Source organism: Uloborus diversus, chromosome 6 (assembly GCF_026930045.1).
Source record: "Uloborus diversus isolate 005 chromosome 6, Udiv.v.3.1, whole genome shotgun sequence".
NCBI lineage: Eukaryota > Metazoa > Arthropoda > Arachnida > Araneae > Uloboridae > Uloborus > Uloborus diversus.
Window position 1 is genome coordinate 147,788,263 of NC_072736.1, and position 16,498 is coordinate 147,804,760.

General features: G+C 31.1%; 1 protein-coding gene across 2 annotated transcripts in view; it reads right to left on the bottom strand.

Annotated features, from left to right (window-relative positions):
- Nucleotides 1-1,332: 1,332 nt before the first annotated feature.
- The window catches only part of LOC129223780 (enhancer of mRNA-decapping protein 4-like), a 72,921-nt gene continuing 57,755 nt past the window's right edge, over nt 1,333-16,498 (bottom strand). For both annotated transcript variants that reach the window (XM_054858139.1, XM_054858140.1), the window contains exons 22-25: nt 15,568-15,727; nt 12,344-12,536; nt 6,153-6,316; nt 1,333-1,750 (exon numbers count right to left, since the gene is read on the bottom strand). In XM_054858139.1, coding sequence (XP_054714114.1) covers nt 1,567-1,750; nt 6,153-6,316; nt 12,344-12,536; nt 15,568-15,727 — 701 coding nt within the window. In that variant the 3' untranslated portion in view covers nt 1,333-1,566. The remainder of the gene's footprint in view (nt 1,751-6,152; nt 6,317-12,343; nt 12,537-15,567; nt 15,728-16,498) is intronic.

Sequence of the window (16,498 nt, forward strand, 5' to 3'; positions counted from 1 at the left end):
TCCCTTTTACTGTTTAAAGTTTTAATGTTTTAGTAGCCTTTTGCTCAGTTTTTAATGTTCATGTAGATCTTTTACAACAATAAATATATTTAAAGGATAAGCATTACAGCGTCCTTATGTTTATTCTGCAAATTCAGCCACATTCTACAAAGTTTTCAAAACATTAAACACTATAAATTTGATTCATTACTAATTTTTAAAAATCAGATGTGGACCCCATCTATTTTCTTATATGTAATAATTAAATAACTTATATTTTTGCTAACTCAAAACATTGCGTGAGAGTGCTCATGTGCCCCCATCACAATACTTCTTACATGCATATTTTTTAGGGAGTATCCTACACCTAATAAAGCATGGTAGACTTAGAGACTGGCACTTTCAAATTAAAAGAAAGTTCATGTTTTTGTTAGCATCTTGAGTTGGGTTTGAAATTAGGAGAAATCAAGTATTATTGGCACCTAGCATTTTTATTTTTGCTGCCAAAATGTTCTGCTTGGCCTAAATTTTAAAACATTCAAGTCAGAGCTTCTGACGGTCCCAATAATCGTGTTAGTTAAAATGTTTCCATCTAATAAAAAAAATATTTTTAAACATAATCTCAAACTATATCAGGCTTACCAAAAAATTATTGATCCATAAGAGAATTATTGATTAACAATTGTCTTTCAATAATGATAAGTTTGAGACTCAAAACTTTTCGAGAATTTAGCAACTGAAGTATACATATTATATACACAGACATTAAATATTCAAAACAATAATAACTAAGAAAGAACATTTTCATAAAGTCCATTGAATGCTTTGTATTTACAAAGCATTGTATTTCTTAAAGACAGCCACTTACAACATGATTCCTTCGACCATAGCTGTACAGAATAGCTCCTTAAAGTTATATAGTCTGTGGACTCTCTTGAACAAATAACTTTTTGAGGACTACTATTTTGTGCTCTACACAGACTTCAGAGACCTGTCACATTTCCGTCTTTCTGCCCCCCCCCCCCACAAATATTACGCAAAATACAAATATAGTAACTCGATAAATACCAGCAACATGATAGTGCTTGATAGGTATAAAATTACGGTGGAAAATTTTCCCCTCTACGGATCTGCATTTTAACACTTTAATGCACAAGGGGTTCAATAGCAGAATATACGAATCAAGATTAAGCAGGGTTGGAGAATAGTAAAATGTGCACAGCATACAACACATGGGAGATTTTTTTTATTTTCTAACAAGCCATTCAGTAGGTTGACACAAACACATGAATGATTAAAGTGCATAATTAATGAAGTCCAAAATCAACAGATTTTTAAATTAACCATGCAAACTTAATAAGTAAAAATATTTTTATTTCACTCAACTTTTACAACAGATGTAAAAAGGTAAACACAAATCTGTTAGACATACACATTATGAATGTGATGAAAAAGAAGTTCTACATATAGATAAATTTTCTTCAATGAAACATCTTTCCAGTGATTAAACAATGTGCAATACCATATTTAACCTCTACATAAAAGAACAATCATTGACAGCACAAACAATGTATTTATTACGCTTCATCAAGTATTGATGAGCGAACCAACAGCAAGGTTCAACCGCTTCAGATTGCGAGACAGTTTGTGGGTCGGGTTTCTCTGAATGAAATTCGAAATTCTCTGCTGCAAATTTTCGAGAACACCGTTGATGTGATCGCGTATGATGGGGTTGTTACTATCCAATGTGGCTATGACATCTTCAATGTATCTGTAATGAGTTCAATCGATGATATTTTAGAAATTTCCCGTTCAATACACCAATGTTTAATAACAAGGTGATTCAAATAGAGTGGTAGGATTTCATAAGGCTATTCATTTGGGAATATTAACTTACAGCTCTAGGTCAGAGCTTGAATGAAAGAGCAAAGTGTCACAAGTTTCGATTTGCTCCCGCTAGATGGTTTTGTGAGTTATCCTTTGTGTCCCACTTGTTATTTATTATTCACTAATTTACAAAGGAGCTCTCAGGAGCTGGGTTGTTGCATTTCTTTTCAGTTTTATGCAAATTTTAACATTCAGGCAAAATTCAGGCGGTTTATACATAAATAAATAAATAAATAAATTAAAACATAAATAAGTCAGTTTCTACTTGGGGTATTAAAAAAAAAAATCCTTTTGTTACTTTTAATTAAATACTTGCAAAAAAAAAAGGGTAAAAAAAATGTTATCTGAATCAAGTACAATTTTAAATCTTAAAACATCATTTGGCACCTTTTTTTATGCTGTATCCAATAAAAATCAGAAATTTTTTTTTTGCCATAGAACAATAACCTAACCCATAATTTTTATATTGCTTTAAAAGTTTGGGATCATTTTAATAAAGGCATTGTTCAACAATGAACTTTCAATTGCACGCTCACCTATATTTTGGCATACAATTTATTAAAGACCTTTATAATTCAGGGATTATTACCTTGGAACATTGGCACAAATTTTATCTGATGCAGAAAAAATCAGGGGTCTCTATATATTTAAATCTTATTTCGTGTAAGCATTTTTTTTCCATCCTCATATCAGAGGATTTATGCAAAAATGTGATCAAAACTGGAATAAACTAATAATTAATGGTCAGTTAATTAATTTGATTGAAGAATATTGCATTATTATTGCTATTTTACTGTTGCTGTGAGGTGACAATATTCACTAAAAGTCCAAACATTCACGTATTGAAATTTTTTTTAAAAAAAAGAAAGTGTGAAATCTGATTTTGCACTAAAATACTATGCAATATTCAGGTATACCTTTTAAAAATAAAATTAATGTTACAGATTATTTCTGAAGGTATACCTTAATGTTTTTAAAAATTATTTTATCACAACAAAGTCCTGATCGGTCATTTTCATGCTGTTAACGAAGCAGTAGCTCATTGAAGATTCTTTTCAAAAAAAAAAAAAAAAAAAACTAAGAATTAAAAACTGCTGAAATTTAGAGTACAATGTTGGCTTAACATACCTTGCACAGTGCAGTTTTAGGTTTTCAAAAAGGAAAAAAAAAAAGTGTGAGAGCAAATATTTTTAGATGATAAAAAATCTGAAAATTTCTAAAACATTTTTTTAAACGTCTGAAATTCAGATAGTCTGAAAAATCTCATCCCTGTTACCAGAAAAAATATCTAAATTTAGAGTAACGATGCATATTGAAATGTTCTGGGTATCAGCTACATATAGGGTTTTTAAATCCATGACTTCTGCTTGTTACTTTCTGTGATTCACAAGAATGTCTAAACTAGTGTTTAGTGAAACTAAAATTGCTGATTTATGCTTGGAAAAATGGACATATCTTAAAAAAAATTCAAACGAAATTTAACAAGCTGAGTGCTACTATTATAACTAAAAAAATAATTAATGCAACAATGAGTACAGTTGAGGCAAACCTAACTTGGCAGCGTCGTAATGCTGTGATTAGGATCTGAGTTGCCTTCACAACGCTGCCAGCTGAGGTTTGTCCCAACTATAGTGAAATACACATGAAATACAGTTGGCTCTCTGTTTAACGATTTTCAAGGAACCACAAAACATCTTCCTAAAGTAGAATTCATACTTAAATAGAATGCTTTTAAAACTAGAGTGGAGCATCCGGGACCATGAAAAGTCGTCTTTAAACAGAGAAAGTCGTTAAATAGAATGTCGTTAAACAGAGAGCCAACTGTAATTACAAAGTTTTAATTTTAACATTTTACAACCAACGACATACCTATATTTAATCTAAAATTTTTGCTAATTGTGTTTTCAGTTTCTGACGCATCATACAAAAAGTTTTAATTGGTAAGAGTTCACATGTTATGAGCAAATTTATTATTTTTTCTATGAAAAGCTGATATGATGCCAATGACCTTTTAATCACTAAAAATATTGAAAAAAAGATTTAATCATAAAATGATTTCCAAAAAATAAAATCTTCAAGCTTGCGGCAATAATACCGTAAAGCTGGCTAGAATTTTATTATTTTTTAACTTTTGAAATAAATATTTGATTTTAAATACAAATAAAGAACCTAACATTTAATTCTTTTAAAAGGTAACAGTTTTTTTAAAAAATGTTCCATGAACAGCAATTTATTAATTATTAAAATTAAATTTAAAATAAATTAAAAAATATATATAGAACAAAAAATAGAATATTGAATTAACTTGCCTGATATGTTCGGCAAAAATTTTAGGACAGGCTCCAAATAGTGAAAAATTCCTGAATTCGTGTAACTTGAAACATTTTCGTATGCTTTAAAAATTTTGCAAATAAAAACTTCCAGTTTTCCACATTCTATCCACTTTCTAATCGTCCTTAATTATTTTTTCAGACCAATTTTATTTTCTGAAATCTTCATTAGTTTAAGACACTCATGAAAATTAATGATAATTTTTAAGGTCCTCTTGAATCAACTCAGTGGCAAATGAATTAAAATTTTCGAATGAGTGCAACAAAATTAGAAGTACAAGGCCCCAATTACACAATAAGACCTGTAAGAGGGGTTAAAAATGATGCCAAACACAAAATTATTAATGCCCAAGAGGTAGAATCATAAAGTTAAAAAAAAAAAAGTTTTCTAGAAGCGGATGCAATTGCTTTTCGAAATGCATAAAAAATCTGAGTGATTTTTACTTTCTTCTATATGTAATACGTAGAAGAAAGTATTGGAGTCGTGCAAATTTTCGAATTTCGAATGATTCGAACGTTTTGAGGTGTGCTGAGTCCATTTCGACTATTTTTGGAAAATGTCTGTCTTTCTGTGTGTGTGTGTGTATGTATGTATGTGTGTGTATGTGTGTGTGTGTCACGTCTGTGTGTGACCAGTTTTTTGTGGCCGCTCTACAGCAAAAACTACCGCATGAAATCGAACGAAATTTGGTACACATATGTGCCCCTATGTGAACTTGTGCCCATTGGTTTTTGGCGCGAATTCCTCCAAGGGGGGTGGAGCAATGGGACGTTTTTTGAGTTACGCGTGCTTGCTATTCCTCAGGAAGTAACTGGCGGAATCAGACAAAATTTGGTCCATATGTTGCCATTAACAGGAACAGGTGCTGATTCAATTTTGGTGTCAATAACTCAAACGGGGGTTGAGCTATAGAACGTTTTTTGTCGTCAATTGTGACTGCTGTATCTCAAGAAATAATGAACAGAATGAAAGAAAAATTTATCGGCAAGTAGTCCTTAGTTGGTATAAGAGCTGATTTTATTTTGGTGTCAACAGCTAAAAAGGGGGTAGCGCAATCGCTCGTTCTTTTTTTCCATTGTGAGTGCCCTATCTCAAGAAGTAATGCTACGTTCTGGTTGAAATTTGGAACATATGTGAATCCATATGTAAACAGGCTTTGGTTCAATTTTGACGCCAATCGCTCCAAGAGGTGTTGATTTTTTTTTTTTTTTGAATAAAAATAGCTTTATTAATGCAACAATAAGAAAGATAAATCGTAATAGATTGTCGTCTGCGTATTTCTCGTGATTTTAATTGTATGGAAATGATCGGAAATATTATCTCAATGATTTAAAATTTTTAACTGTTGCCATCTTATGTTTGTTAACAAATAAAATATTTGTAATTAATTCAAGCAAGGCTTTTAAAATAACTTTCAATTTTCGCTCTTTGCTTTGCTTTTGCAATAATTCAGACATTGGGATGGTAGTCAAGTTTTTGCATGTGTAATTTTGTTTTTGTTGGGAATATTGCTTCCTCGTCAAGCATGGGGAGGGATCAGAAAAAAAAAAAAGAAAAATATAGAAGAAAGTTTCGTGATGGCCACAACATACTAGTTTTTATTGTGGTCAAAATCCATGACTTTCCAGGCGAGCAGATACTCTGAATATTACTTGAACATGCAAAACCATGAAATGAAAATTTAGTGGAAGTTATTGCAATGGAAAATTTAGGATTTATTAGCGAATGAATTAAAAATATGACAAATCTCTAACCATCACAAAGTCATGACAGAATTACAGAGGTAAATATTACAGATTAATGCAGATTTGGAAAAAGGAGGAGAGGGGTAAGAAAAGTATATTTTTGATGAAAGTCTTAAATAAAATGTTGTTATAAATTCTGAAATGACTATAGCAATTTAGATTCTAGGGTATAAGCAAAGTTGATGAATCATAAATAAAATGCCAACTTACCTGACTTTGATATCAGTTTTCACTGATAAATCAGCAGACAGTTGATTAACTAATGAGAGAAGAACATGTTGTTGTAAAGGACAAGGAGTAGATCCAAACACTTGATCAGGATTAACGGATTCACATAGAAAGATCACAATTTGAACATCCATAGCTGAAAGTGCCTGAAATACATTGAAGTTTATTTAATAATTCTATTTTGAAAAAGAAAAAAAAAAGATGGAATTTAAGAAGATAAATGTAGATTAAAAATACATACTTGATTATACATCAAATTTCTCCACTCAAGCTTCACTAAACTTATACATTCATATTTAATACACTGATTAGAGAATACAAATGAAAAGCTCAGTGAGAATGTTTTGTTGACATTTTTCTTAAAAAGTACTCTGAATTATTAAGTTTGGCTCTGTTGGTTGAAAAATGCTTTATGTACTCCTTCCCTTAGAGTTAAATTCTAAGGGCTTTGAGGAGTCAAGTTAATCTTTTTCATGCTCAGGTCAGAGTTAGTTAACCCCTAGCCCTATCCATTTTCCTATTTTTTGTGAGCATCTACTCAAGTTACGCATCGATTTAAATAAAAATATATATATCTTTATACATAAAGGGCTACTTCTGTCCGGGGTAAACTTGAAAACTACTGGACGGATATTAACCATTTTTTCACCATAGATAGCTACAATATCAGGGAACAACTTAGGCTATAATTTATTGCTAAAACACTTAGTTTAAAAACGTCGTGATCGAAAACAGTAAATGTCATGTAATTTCCACATCAAAAGATTAAAGATTAAACCCATTGTTTCGAAAATTCGATACCTTACAACAGCAACATTAAAAGTAATCATAATGAAAATTTTGAATCAAGGACTCTCTGGAGCAAGCATGACATTTACTGCTTTCTTAGGAATTGCATCCTCATCTTTATACATAAATGGCTACTTCTGTAGGGATGTCCGGGGTAAACTTGAAAACTACTGGACGGATTTTAACCATTTTTTCACCATAGATAGCTACATTATCAGGCAGCAATTTAGGCTATAATTTACTGCTAAAAAACTTAGTTAAAAAACGTCGTGATCGAAAACAGTAAATGTCATGTAATTTCCACATCAAATGATTAAAGATTAAACCCATTGTTTCGAAAATTCATTGCCTAACAGCAATATTAAAAGTAATCATAATGTAAATTTTGAATCAAGGCCTCTCTGGAGCAAGCATGACATTTATCTTTACACATAAAGGGCTACTTCTGTCCGGATGTTCGGGGTAAACTTCAAAACTACTGGACGGATTTTAATCATTTTTTTCACTATAGATAGCTACATTATCACGGAACAACTTAGGCGATAATTTATTGCTAAAAAACTTAGTTTAGAAACGTCGTGATTGAAAACAGTAAATGATATGTAATTTCCACATCAAATGATTGAAGATTAAATCTATTGCTTCGAAAATTCGTTGCCTAACAACAGCAATATTAAAAGTAATCATAATGTAAATTTTGAATCAAGGCCTCTGTGGAGCAAGCATGACATTTATCTTTATACATAAAGGGCTACTTCTGTCCGGATGTCCGGGGTAAACTTCAAAACTACTGGACGGATTTTAACCATTTTTTCACCATAGATAGCTACATTATCAGGGAACAACTTAGGCTATAATTTATTGCTAAAAAACTTAGTTTAAAAACGTCGTGATCGAAAACAGTAAATGTCATGTAATTTCCACATCAAATGATTGAAGATTAAACTATAGACTAATAATAAGAGTAGACCGAGCTTTCCCAGATTTGCTAATAAAAAAATTGGTTCATGGATACATCATGTGACTGGTGGGAGGCTTGGCGAAAACTTTGGCAGCATGGTTGCTAGATGGCAGGATTATCTATAGTTTGGCACTCGACATGTATTTTAAGACGTAATGTGTTTTTTTTTATAATTTTTTTTCAGGTGCAGACATTGAACTGTTTTTCTTTTAGTTATGCATTATTTTGACATTAGTAATTAGTTTTTGATCACAGTTTTCAGTAACTTTTATTTCATTCGGAACTGCTACGTCAGCGTTGGAGTAAACGTAATGGCGTAAACGTTTTGCGTTAACGCAAAAATGTACTAATCGGTATCTTAAATTGAAATTGTAGGTAAAAAACTTACCGTTTGCCGCTTCTTTTTGGGCGCTTGCATCTTTAATTGCTTAGAGAGTTATTGAAATTGAATAAAGAAAATGCACAGTACTATCAAAACGAAAACCTCACCAGGGTGGCGACAGAAACAGTGAAAAAAAGTTCCCCGACTTTTCCCTGATTTAGTTCACCAAATTTCCCTGATTTACTTGACCAATGATAATGGTTTCCTTGCTTTGCCCTACTTGAAACCATTGCATATTGAATAAAATGCAGTGCTGAAACCATTTTAAGCTGTTAATTAAAAATATATTATGAAAAGATGCTCCCTTTTTAAATAAAAATAGTACATTAAATTATCTACAGGGAAATATTACAGGAAATCTAAAACAAATACTCTCTACTTCCAGTAACCAGTTAGCATAAGGATTCTGAGAAATTATTACAAACACTCTTAAAGAAATATCTAATCATGATAAAACTAAAAAGTTTATAAGGAAATTATTTTGAACTAAATTTTCAAGCAGTATAATTATTGCTGCAAGAATAACTAGTAATAGTGAAAGTATGGAAGTAATTGAGTTTTATTTACGTAAATAAGAGACATATTTATATAAAACAAGGTGAAACCTTATAACAACCAGTCATATTGAGCTACTTTCTAATCAAGAACTTATGTTTTAATGAATGAATACAGAATTTTAACTATTAAAAAACAATAAAAATATTTACTTATGTACACAAGGTAACTTAATTTCAAATGATTTCCTTATTTGTCAAGAAAAAGATTTTAGATTACTTTTGTAAACAACAATATTGAAATGCAAAAAACAATCAATTATTTTCAAAATATATATATATACATATAACTATATATAACTTGGTTTTAAAATAAAAGAATTTTAAAGCCTGAAAAAAAAAAACTTTGTATAATCTGAGGCAACAGTGAAACAGCGATGGTAAAAAACGAAGTTTATTTTCATTTAAAATTTTTAATTTTACCAATTAAATTAAAAATGCAAAGTCATATTTTTTAAGCTTTTTTAAAAATCTGTATTAATTTAAAAAACAAAATTTTTTTCTTGAAATTGTGATTACAGTATGCTAATTAGTTCAAGACAATGAGTAAAGGCAAGGGAGCTACGACGTTAATGACGGCTTCCACTTTGTTTATTAGCATGGAACACGTGAAAGGTAAATTCAAGCTACGTAAAATAAGCAACTTTACAGACACAGAAGAAATCTTAGGAAGTTCATCCTGTGTTTAATAAGTTAAAATTCAATACTTGGACGTTGAGAAAAAAATATGCACAAATATGAGGCAGTGTATAATCGCACCTCATTAATTTTACTTTTATCGAAACAGAAAATTGGCGGAAGATGTGTAGGAAATTAGGGTACTTAATTTTGCAAAACAAAAAAAAAACTTCATTTAATCAATTGTCCCTGAATTTTTGTTTCTTTTTCGAAATTCCCTGATATTTCCCTGATTATTAAAGTTCCCTGACTTTTCCCTGATCTCCCTGATCTGTCGCCACCCTGCTCACTATTGTAACAAAATATTTACAACTTAGAATAACAAATTTACAAATCGGACTCCATAAAAGATCATTCTTCCGTGCTCCATCAATTCTATTTATTTTATTTTTCGCGGGCGTTGATCGTCTGCTACGATCAACACCCGCTGTTGCTAGGATATCCACCAGTCACATGGTTTGGTTTATGAGCAGCAAAAGGGTTGCTATAGCTCGGTCTATTCTTATTATTAGTCTATGGATTAAACCCATTGTTTCGAAAATTCGTTGCCTAACAACAGCAATATTAAAAGTAATCATAATGTAAATTTTGAATCAAGGCCTCTCTGGAGCAAGCATGACATTTATTGCTTTCTTAGGAATTGCATCCTCATCTTTATACATAAATGGCTACTTCTGTGGGGATGTCCGGGGTAAACTTCAAAATTACTGGATGGATTTTAACCATTTTTTCACCATAGATAGCTACATTATCAGGGAGCAACTTAGGCTTTAATTTAGTAATTAAAAACTTAGTTTAGAAAAGTTATGTTGGAAAACAGTAAATTTCATGTAATTTCCCCATGTTATGATTAAACATAGAGTAAAGAAATATACATAGAGAGGCCCTCTCTATGGTAAAAAGGAGATGAAATTGAAGCCGGAATTATGGGATACAGCGGTGCAATGATGAGCGGGGTTATGATAATGTGATCGCTTCGCAGTATAGTTTTCACCAATCTCGCAAAGAGACTGTATAAAGTAGCTGGCGGATTGGTTTGCATTTTAATTCTTGCTTTAATGCAATTTCAAAAACGTGCTTCATAAACTTGCAACAATATCTAAGTTTAAATTAACAACCAATTGAGATTCAGTAATGGAATGTTTTGAATCAAGATGTATCTTAAAATACTTAGCAAGAAGCTAAGGATCTTGGGATACAGCGGTGCAACTTACGGCTTCAATTTCTTAGTATAGCACGGCCTCTCTATGTAATTTCTTTACTCAATGTGATTAAATATAAAACCCATTTTTACAAAAATTCGTTGCCTAACAACAGCAATATTAAAAGTAATCATAATAAAAATTTTGAATTAAGGCTTCTCCGGAGCAAACATGAGTTTAAAGTCATTTAAAAATTTGGAAACTCTACTTTTCGCACCCTGAGGGAAACATAGTAGAGAGCTTTTTTTTTGTGTGTGTGTGTGTGTACTATTTAATTAAATGAAGCAAGTACACGGTTTTTTTAGTAATCTTTGTTTTTGTTACTTCATATTTTGGAAATTCTTCAAATTTAATATCAATGCTTAAATTCATGCTTTCATTTATAAATGAATATTCGTTGGTTCTTTATACTTATTGCTATTATACTTTTATGGATAAGGAAGAAGGTTTATTTTTAATCACGTCAAAGCGGTGTGTTTGCAGTTCTTTCAGTTAAAACAGAAAACAAAAGAAAGTAGCGATTGTTTCTTACGATTATTACTGATCCAGGCAACGCCGGGTATTTTTGCTAGTATATATATATATATATATACACACAACATGTTCCTGTTTAATCTGCAAGACTTCTATTTTTCAATTGTCTTTTCAAGTTCAAACATTTTGGTAACACCTGTGGGGCCCCCTAAAATAATCCTATGCCTCCCTAGGGGAGGCAGACCTCACAGTTTGGAAATACTGGTGCATGGGTGTAGTGTACCACCATTAAAAAGTCAAATCCAAATATAGAAAAGACATGCAATGCTAGTAGCAAAGAGGAGCTGTTAATATTGGTCTAGGGAAGGCCAATATACTCCATACATTGCTGAGAAAATCAGCTTGAGTAAATTTAGTCATATGCACAGCACACCTGCCGTTGCCGAGGGAAATGCTACTGAAAAAGAGTAGAATTTTACATTGAAAAAAAAAGAGAGAGAGATAATACAGTAGATTTCACATTGAAAATATTTTCAAGTTTAGCTTACTCCAAATTATCAGCAAATTTTGTTTCAACATTTCTGAATCGAAGTTTGAGTTAAAATAAAACAATTTTATTTTTAATTGCCTATCAACTGACTAGGCAATTAACAATGCAAAAAAATGTCAGGCTCAGAAATGAAAAAAAAAAAAAAAAAAAATCTGATTCTCTTAATACAAATGCAAAAAATAAAAAGAAGTAAATAAATAAAATAAAAATAAATAAATAAATAAAACGCATTTTCCATCAGAGGCACAAAAAAAATAAAATATAAAAAAACTCTTCAAATAAAAAAACTGATTGACTGGTCATAAATTCACATTTAAAAAGCTGTGTTTAAAATTTCAATGTAGAAAAACTTTAAATTTAATAAAAAGTACACTTTAACCCCGATTTAACAATTGTTAAGGGATTGGAAAAAGTTATTGTTAAATTGAGGAGCATAGACATTCAATGCAGTCACTAGTGCAATTCGGACCAGTGAAATGTATCGTAAAATTGAGGAAATTGCTAAATTGGCAATCGTTAAATCGAAGTTATACTGTACTCATTCATGAGTTGCTTTTAGTAATTGCGAAACACAGGCACTTACTTGCTGAAATGCTTCATTGATATTGCCTTGTTGTATGAGCTGCAACATTCTTTGCTTTTGAGTAAAAAAGTCTGTCTGAGGAACTGGTGTTACTGCACGAGAATTGAGAACAGAAGTGGTTTGCTCTTTAAATGCTTTAACAACTTCTTCACGAATGGATTGGCGGATTCCAGATAACAGTGCATCTTGATGTCTGGAAAAAGTTTGACAAATACAAATGTTTCAATCAGTGCTCTCCCCCCCTCCCGGTAATATTTAACAAATAAAAGACTATCATTGTTAGTTTTAATAACATAAAAACATAGCATTATGCATTGACAGGAAACTGTCCCAAAACTGGTTCTTACACTTTCACCTTATGATCTTCTTACTTATAATATCCTGAGTGGTGACCAATTTTATGTGAAAAGGAAATTCATTTTTCCAGAAAAGCAGAGCTGGAATGGCATTCCGATAGCAAATCATTCCCAATAATAAATATACAGTCGGACCTCCATATATCGAAGTAGCAAATTGCCGGAAAAAAATTCGATATATAGAAATTTCTATACATGGAAACGATCTTATTTTATCATAAAAGTATCCTAAAACATTAAAACGAAAGCTAATTTTCGTGAATGAAACCCAATTTATAATTTATACGAGTATCGGATTAAATGAAAATTAATGATTAAAAAATTAACAGAAATTACATTTTTACGCCAACCGTACATCTTCATATTCTTCGGCAATTCAACTTGATCGTAACATTAGGGGATTTTCGTTTTAACAATGTGATCGAGAGAAAAGTAAAAAATCAATCTACTTAACTTGAATGATTTTTACTGAAACTAAGAAGACTAGAAATGATAATCAACAAACAAAAGGGATAATTTGAAACTTATTTTGCAGGTTTACTGGTTACAGCAAAGATTTGAAATAAACTTGAGGGAATTTAAGAACTTTACAACAGAACAACGACTTAACTACACACCCTTCAACCCCATGAATGATTATGAGTTCCGTAGCAACCTTTAGTGAGCGTAATTTTCTCCTGTAACCTATATTTTTCATGAGACAAGTCTAAAGTGGAAAAAAATCTACAAATTTCTTGAATTTTTTTTCGATATATAGAGATTTTTTCGATATATAGAAAATTTCGATATGTGGAGGTTCATCTGTATGTGTGTGTATATATATTAATACAGTCTGCTCTCTACTTACGCAAGGGATGCATTCCAAAACCCCTCCCCTCGTTAAAGTCAAAATTTCACGATGTGGAAAAGGGTATGTTTTAACATGCCCAATTATTTTTGACATTTTTAAACAACCCTCAAATTGTTTTAGACCATTTCTTAACTTTATACTACTTTACAGAGCCGTGTCCAAGGGGAGGGTTTTAGGGGTTAAACCCCTCCCATTAGGGAAAATATAAGCAAAAAGAAGAAAATGTATCGTTGACTTTTATAACTTAAATTAATGTAAGAGTTTGTGTGAAGTGCTTTAAAAAAAAATCTTTCGCTCTGAAGTTTTTCTGCAATTGAAGACTGTTAGAGCTTTACAAATTGGAATAAATTTTGGAAAAACTATTGGGGGAAAAAATTTCTGAATGATTTGTCAACACAGCATCAACTGCGTTAATATTGCTTAAGGAGGTTATGATCAATTCGGTATATGTTAAAACTATGAATATGCATTGATTGTGTTTGGTAATGTAATTTGCTTCTACAATAAGCTTTTTCTTGTTTGGTTTATCAAGCATTATTTTAGAATATGAAACCTAATATACATGATACATTGTAAAAGAATCTGTAGGCGGTTTTCAGTACTAATAGCAATATACTGCATGGTAAACAGACTTGATTAAAAAAGAAGCAAACAAGAAGGTTTGATTTAAAAAAAAATGTAAAATGAAGGAATACTGCTGTTATTTGCGCAGCTAGAATTATTCTTCTGGAAGGAGTACTGTTAAACTCACCCCCCTCCCGGGAAAGGACGTAGAAGCTTTAAAACCCATCCCTTTATGAAAACCTGGACATGGGCTTGCTGCTTTAGACAAAGAACTGCATTTTTACTGTATTACAAAAAGAAAAGCTGCATTAATAATTGTCATAACAACTACTGCTTTAAAAGTTCAGCGATTCCCTTTCATTTATTAATTTTTGTCTCTGCAGTTGTGATTTTATCCAAAATATTTTATCTTTCTCTTTTGTTTTAATCACTTTCCAAAATTTTGTTATCATCCACAGCAATATTTGTTGTTCAGGTCATTCTAGCAAATTTGAGCATTTCTCAAGAACTCTCAATTGATCTATCATGCAAACAACATTATAGTAGTCTTAAGCGCTACAAGAGACTTTCTTTGCAAATTTAAACCAAAATGTCCTTCTTGACACAAAATTCATTCAACTGTAGCACTTCCATTAAAAAAAATTTTTTTTTTGATGATGTTAAGATATATCTTTTAAGGAATCTTCTTTGTCAAGCAAGGACCCATAAGCATCATCATTCGGTTCGGTTTTCTGGCCAAAGTAAAATTTCTTTACCATTCTTTCATTGACTTCATTAAGATGGAAACTTCCTTTTCTTAGTTCAAAATTTCTAAGCATCTGCTTGCTATTGTCTGCTATCAAGGGGTTGAAGCAGGGTAAAACAGTAAGAGTAAATACAAGTGGAGTTTTCCACCATGAGCAAAATGCTAAGTGAGACTTTTTTGTGGAAACTATCAGCAAGTGAATTTTCCTAGAGTGGGGTTTAGTAAAATATTGCTGGAATTGGGCAATTTTCAGTCTTAGCATGAACCCTGGTGGAAGATGTTGTCTTTGAGTTTAAATAAGGAAATGACATTCAGAATAAGAGGCCTTGAAGTATGAATCTTCTGAATTTCTCTAAAAGAAAGTAGCTAAGTCACTGTCAGAAACTTGTTTGTAGACAGGGGTGTTATAATTTTCAATGCAAAATTATTTATCATGAATGCAGTTTCATTTCCAATTGTTGGAATATTGAATTTTCGGATTTTTAGATTTGAAAGGAAGTTTGTTTCGAATTCTACTTGTTTCAAAAAATATTAACAAAATGAAAATTTCAAAATCTTTCTTCCAGGACATAAGAACAAATGATTGGCAAGATGAAAAAGAAACCGGCAACTTTTCATAAAGTTATATATCTTTAATAGGATTTTTAATCATTGACACCTACAAAAATTTGATGAAGAAAAAAATTTTAAAAACATCAAACATTCTTACTTTTTCAACTCCCCATTATGCTTTTCAATCAAAGAAACTTGAGAATTAATAGTTTTCTGAGCACTAGATATTAGACTGTTGACTTCTTCCCGTAACTGAGCAGTACCAGTTTCAACAGTAGAGCAAGATGATTGACTATGACTTTCAATGGATTGCATGTCTGTTAAAAAAATAAATAAATAAAAAGATGCATGTTAAGGGAAAAATAGTTAGAAAAGTCCAAAGAAGAAATGTAAGTAAGTTCATATAACATATGCAATACGCACATTGAATGATATATAGAAGAATACCGCTATAGAGCACACCTTGGGACCAGATGTTTTATGTTATATAGGTTTCGGTATTATATAGATCATTTGAAAATTAAAAAATAATTTAGAATATATCTATTTGTACAATAGAGTAAGTTTTTTCTACACTACAAGGAAAATTAAAGCATAAAATATGCAAATTAATATATATATATATATATATATATATATAATCATTCACAATTGTTTCATAGTCAAAAGAAAGTGCATTATCATGCACTTCCACTACATCCATGGTTTACATAACAGTTGTTGCATTTTCAAGAACAATGTGATACTTTTTTGTTTATTGTGAATATTAATTATCATTTAATAGCTTCGAATTAAGATGGGACGATGAAAAACTGTTCCAAAAGTTAATTTGCCAAAGAATCATCATGTTTGAAAGCAAAATAAAATACTTTTTTAAAACCGAAAAACTTATTTTTACATCTGAAAAGTTGTGCTTTTTACAGGTTGGTGTTATAAATGTATTCTACTACTAAAAAAAATTCAGAATTTTTCAAGTTTAAGAAATCATAACTTTACTTTCAATTTCCTGTAATTAAGATAAAACGGCTTAAAGAAGTTCAACAGAAAGCGACTCCTCAAGGTATTATAAAACTGTTAACAACACGAAA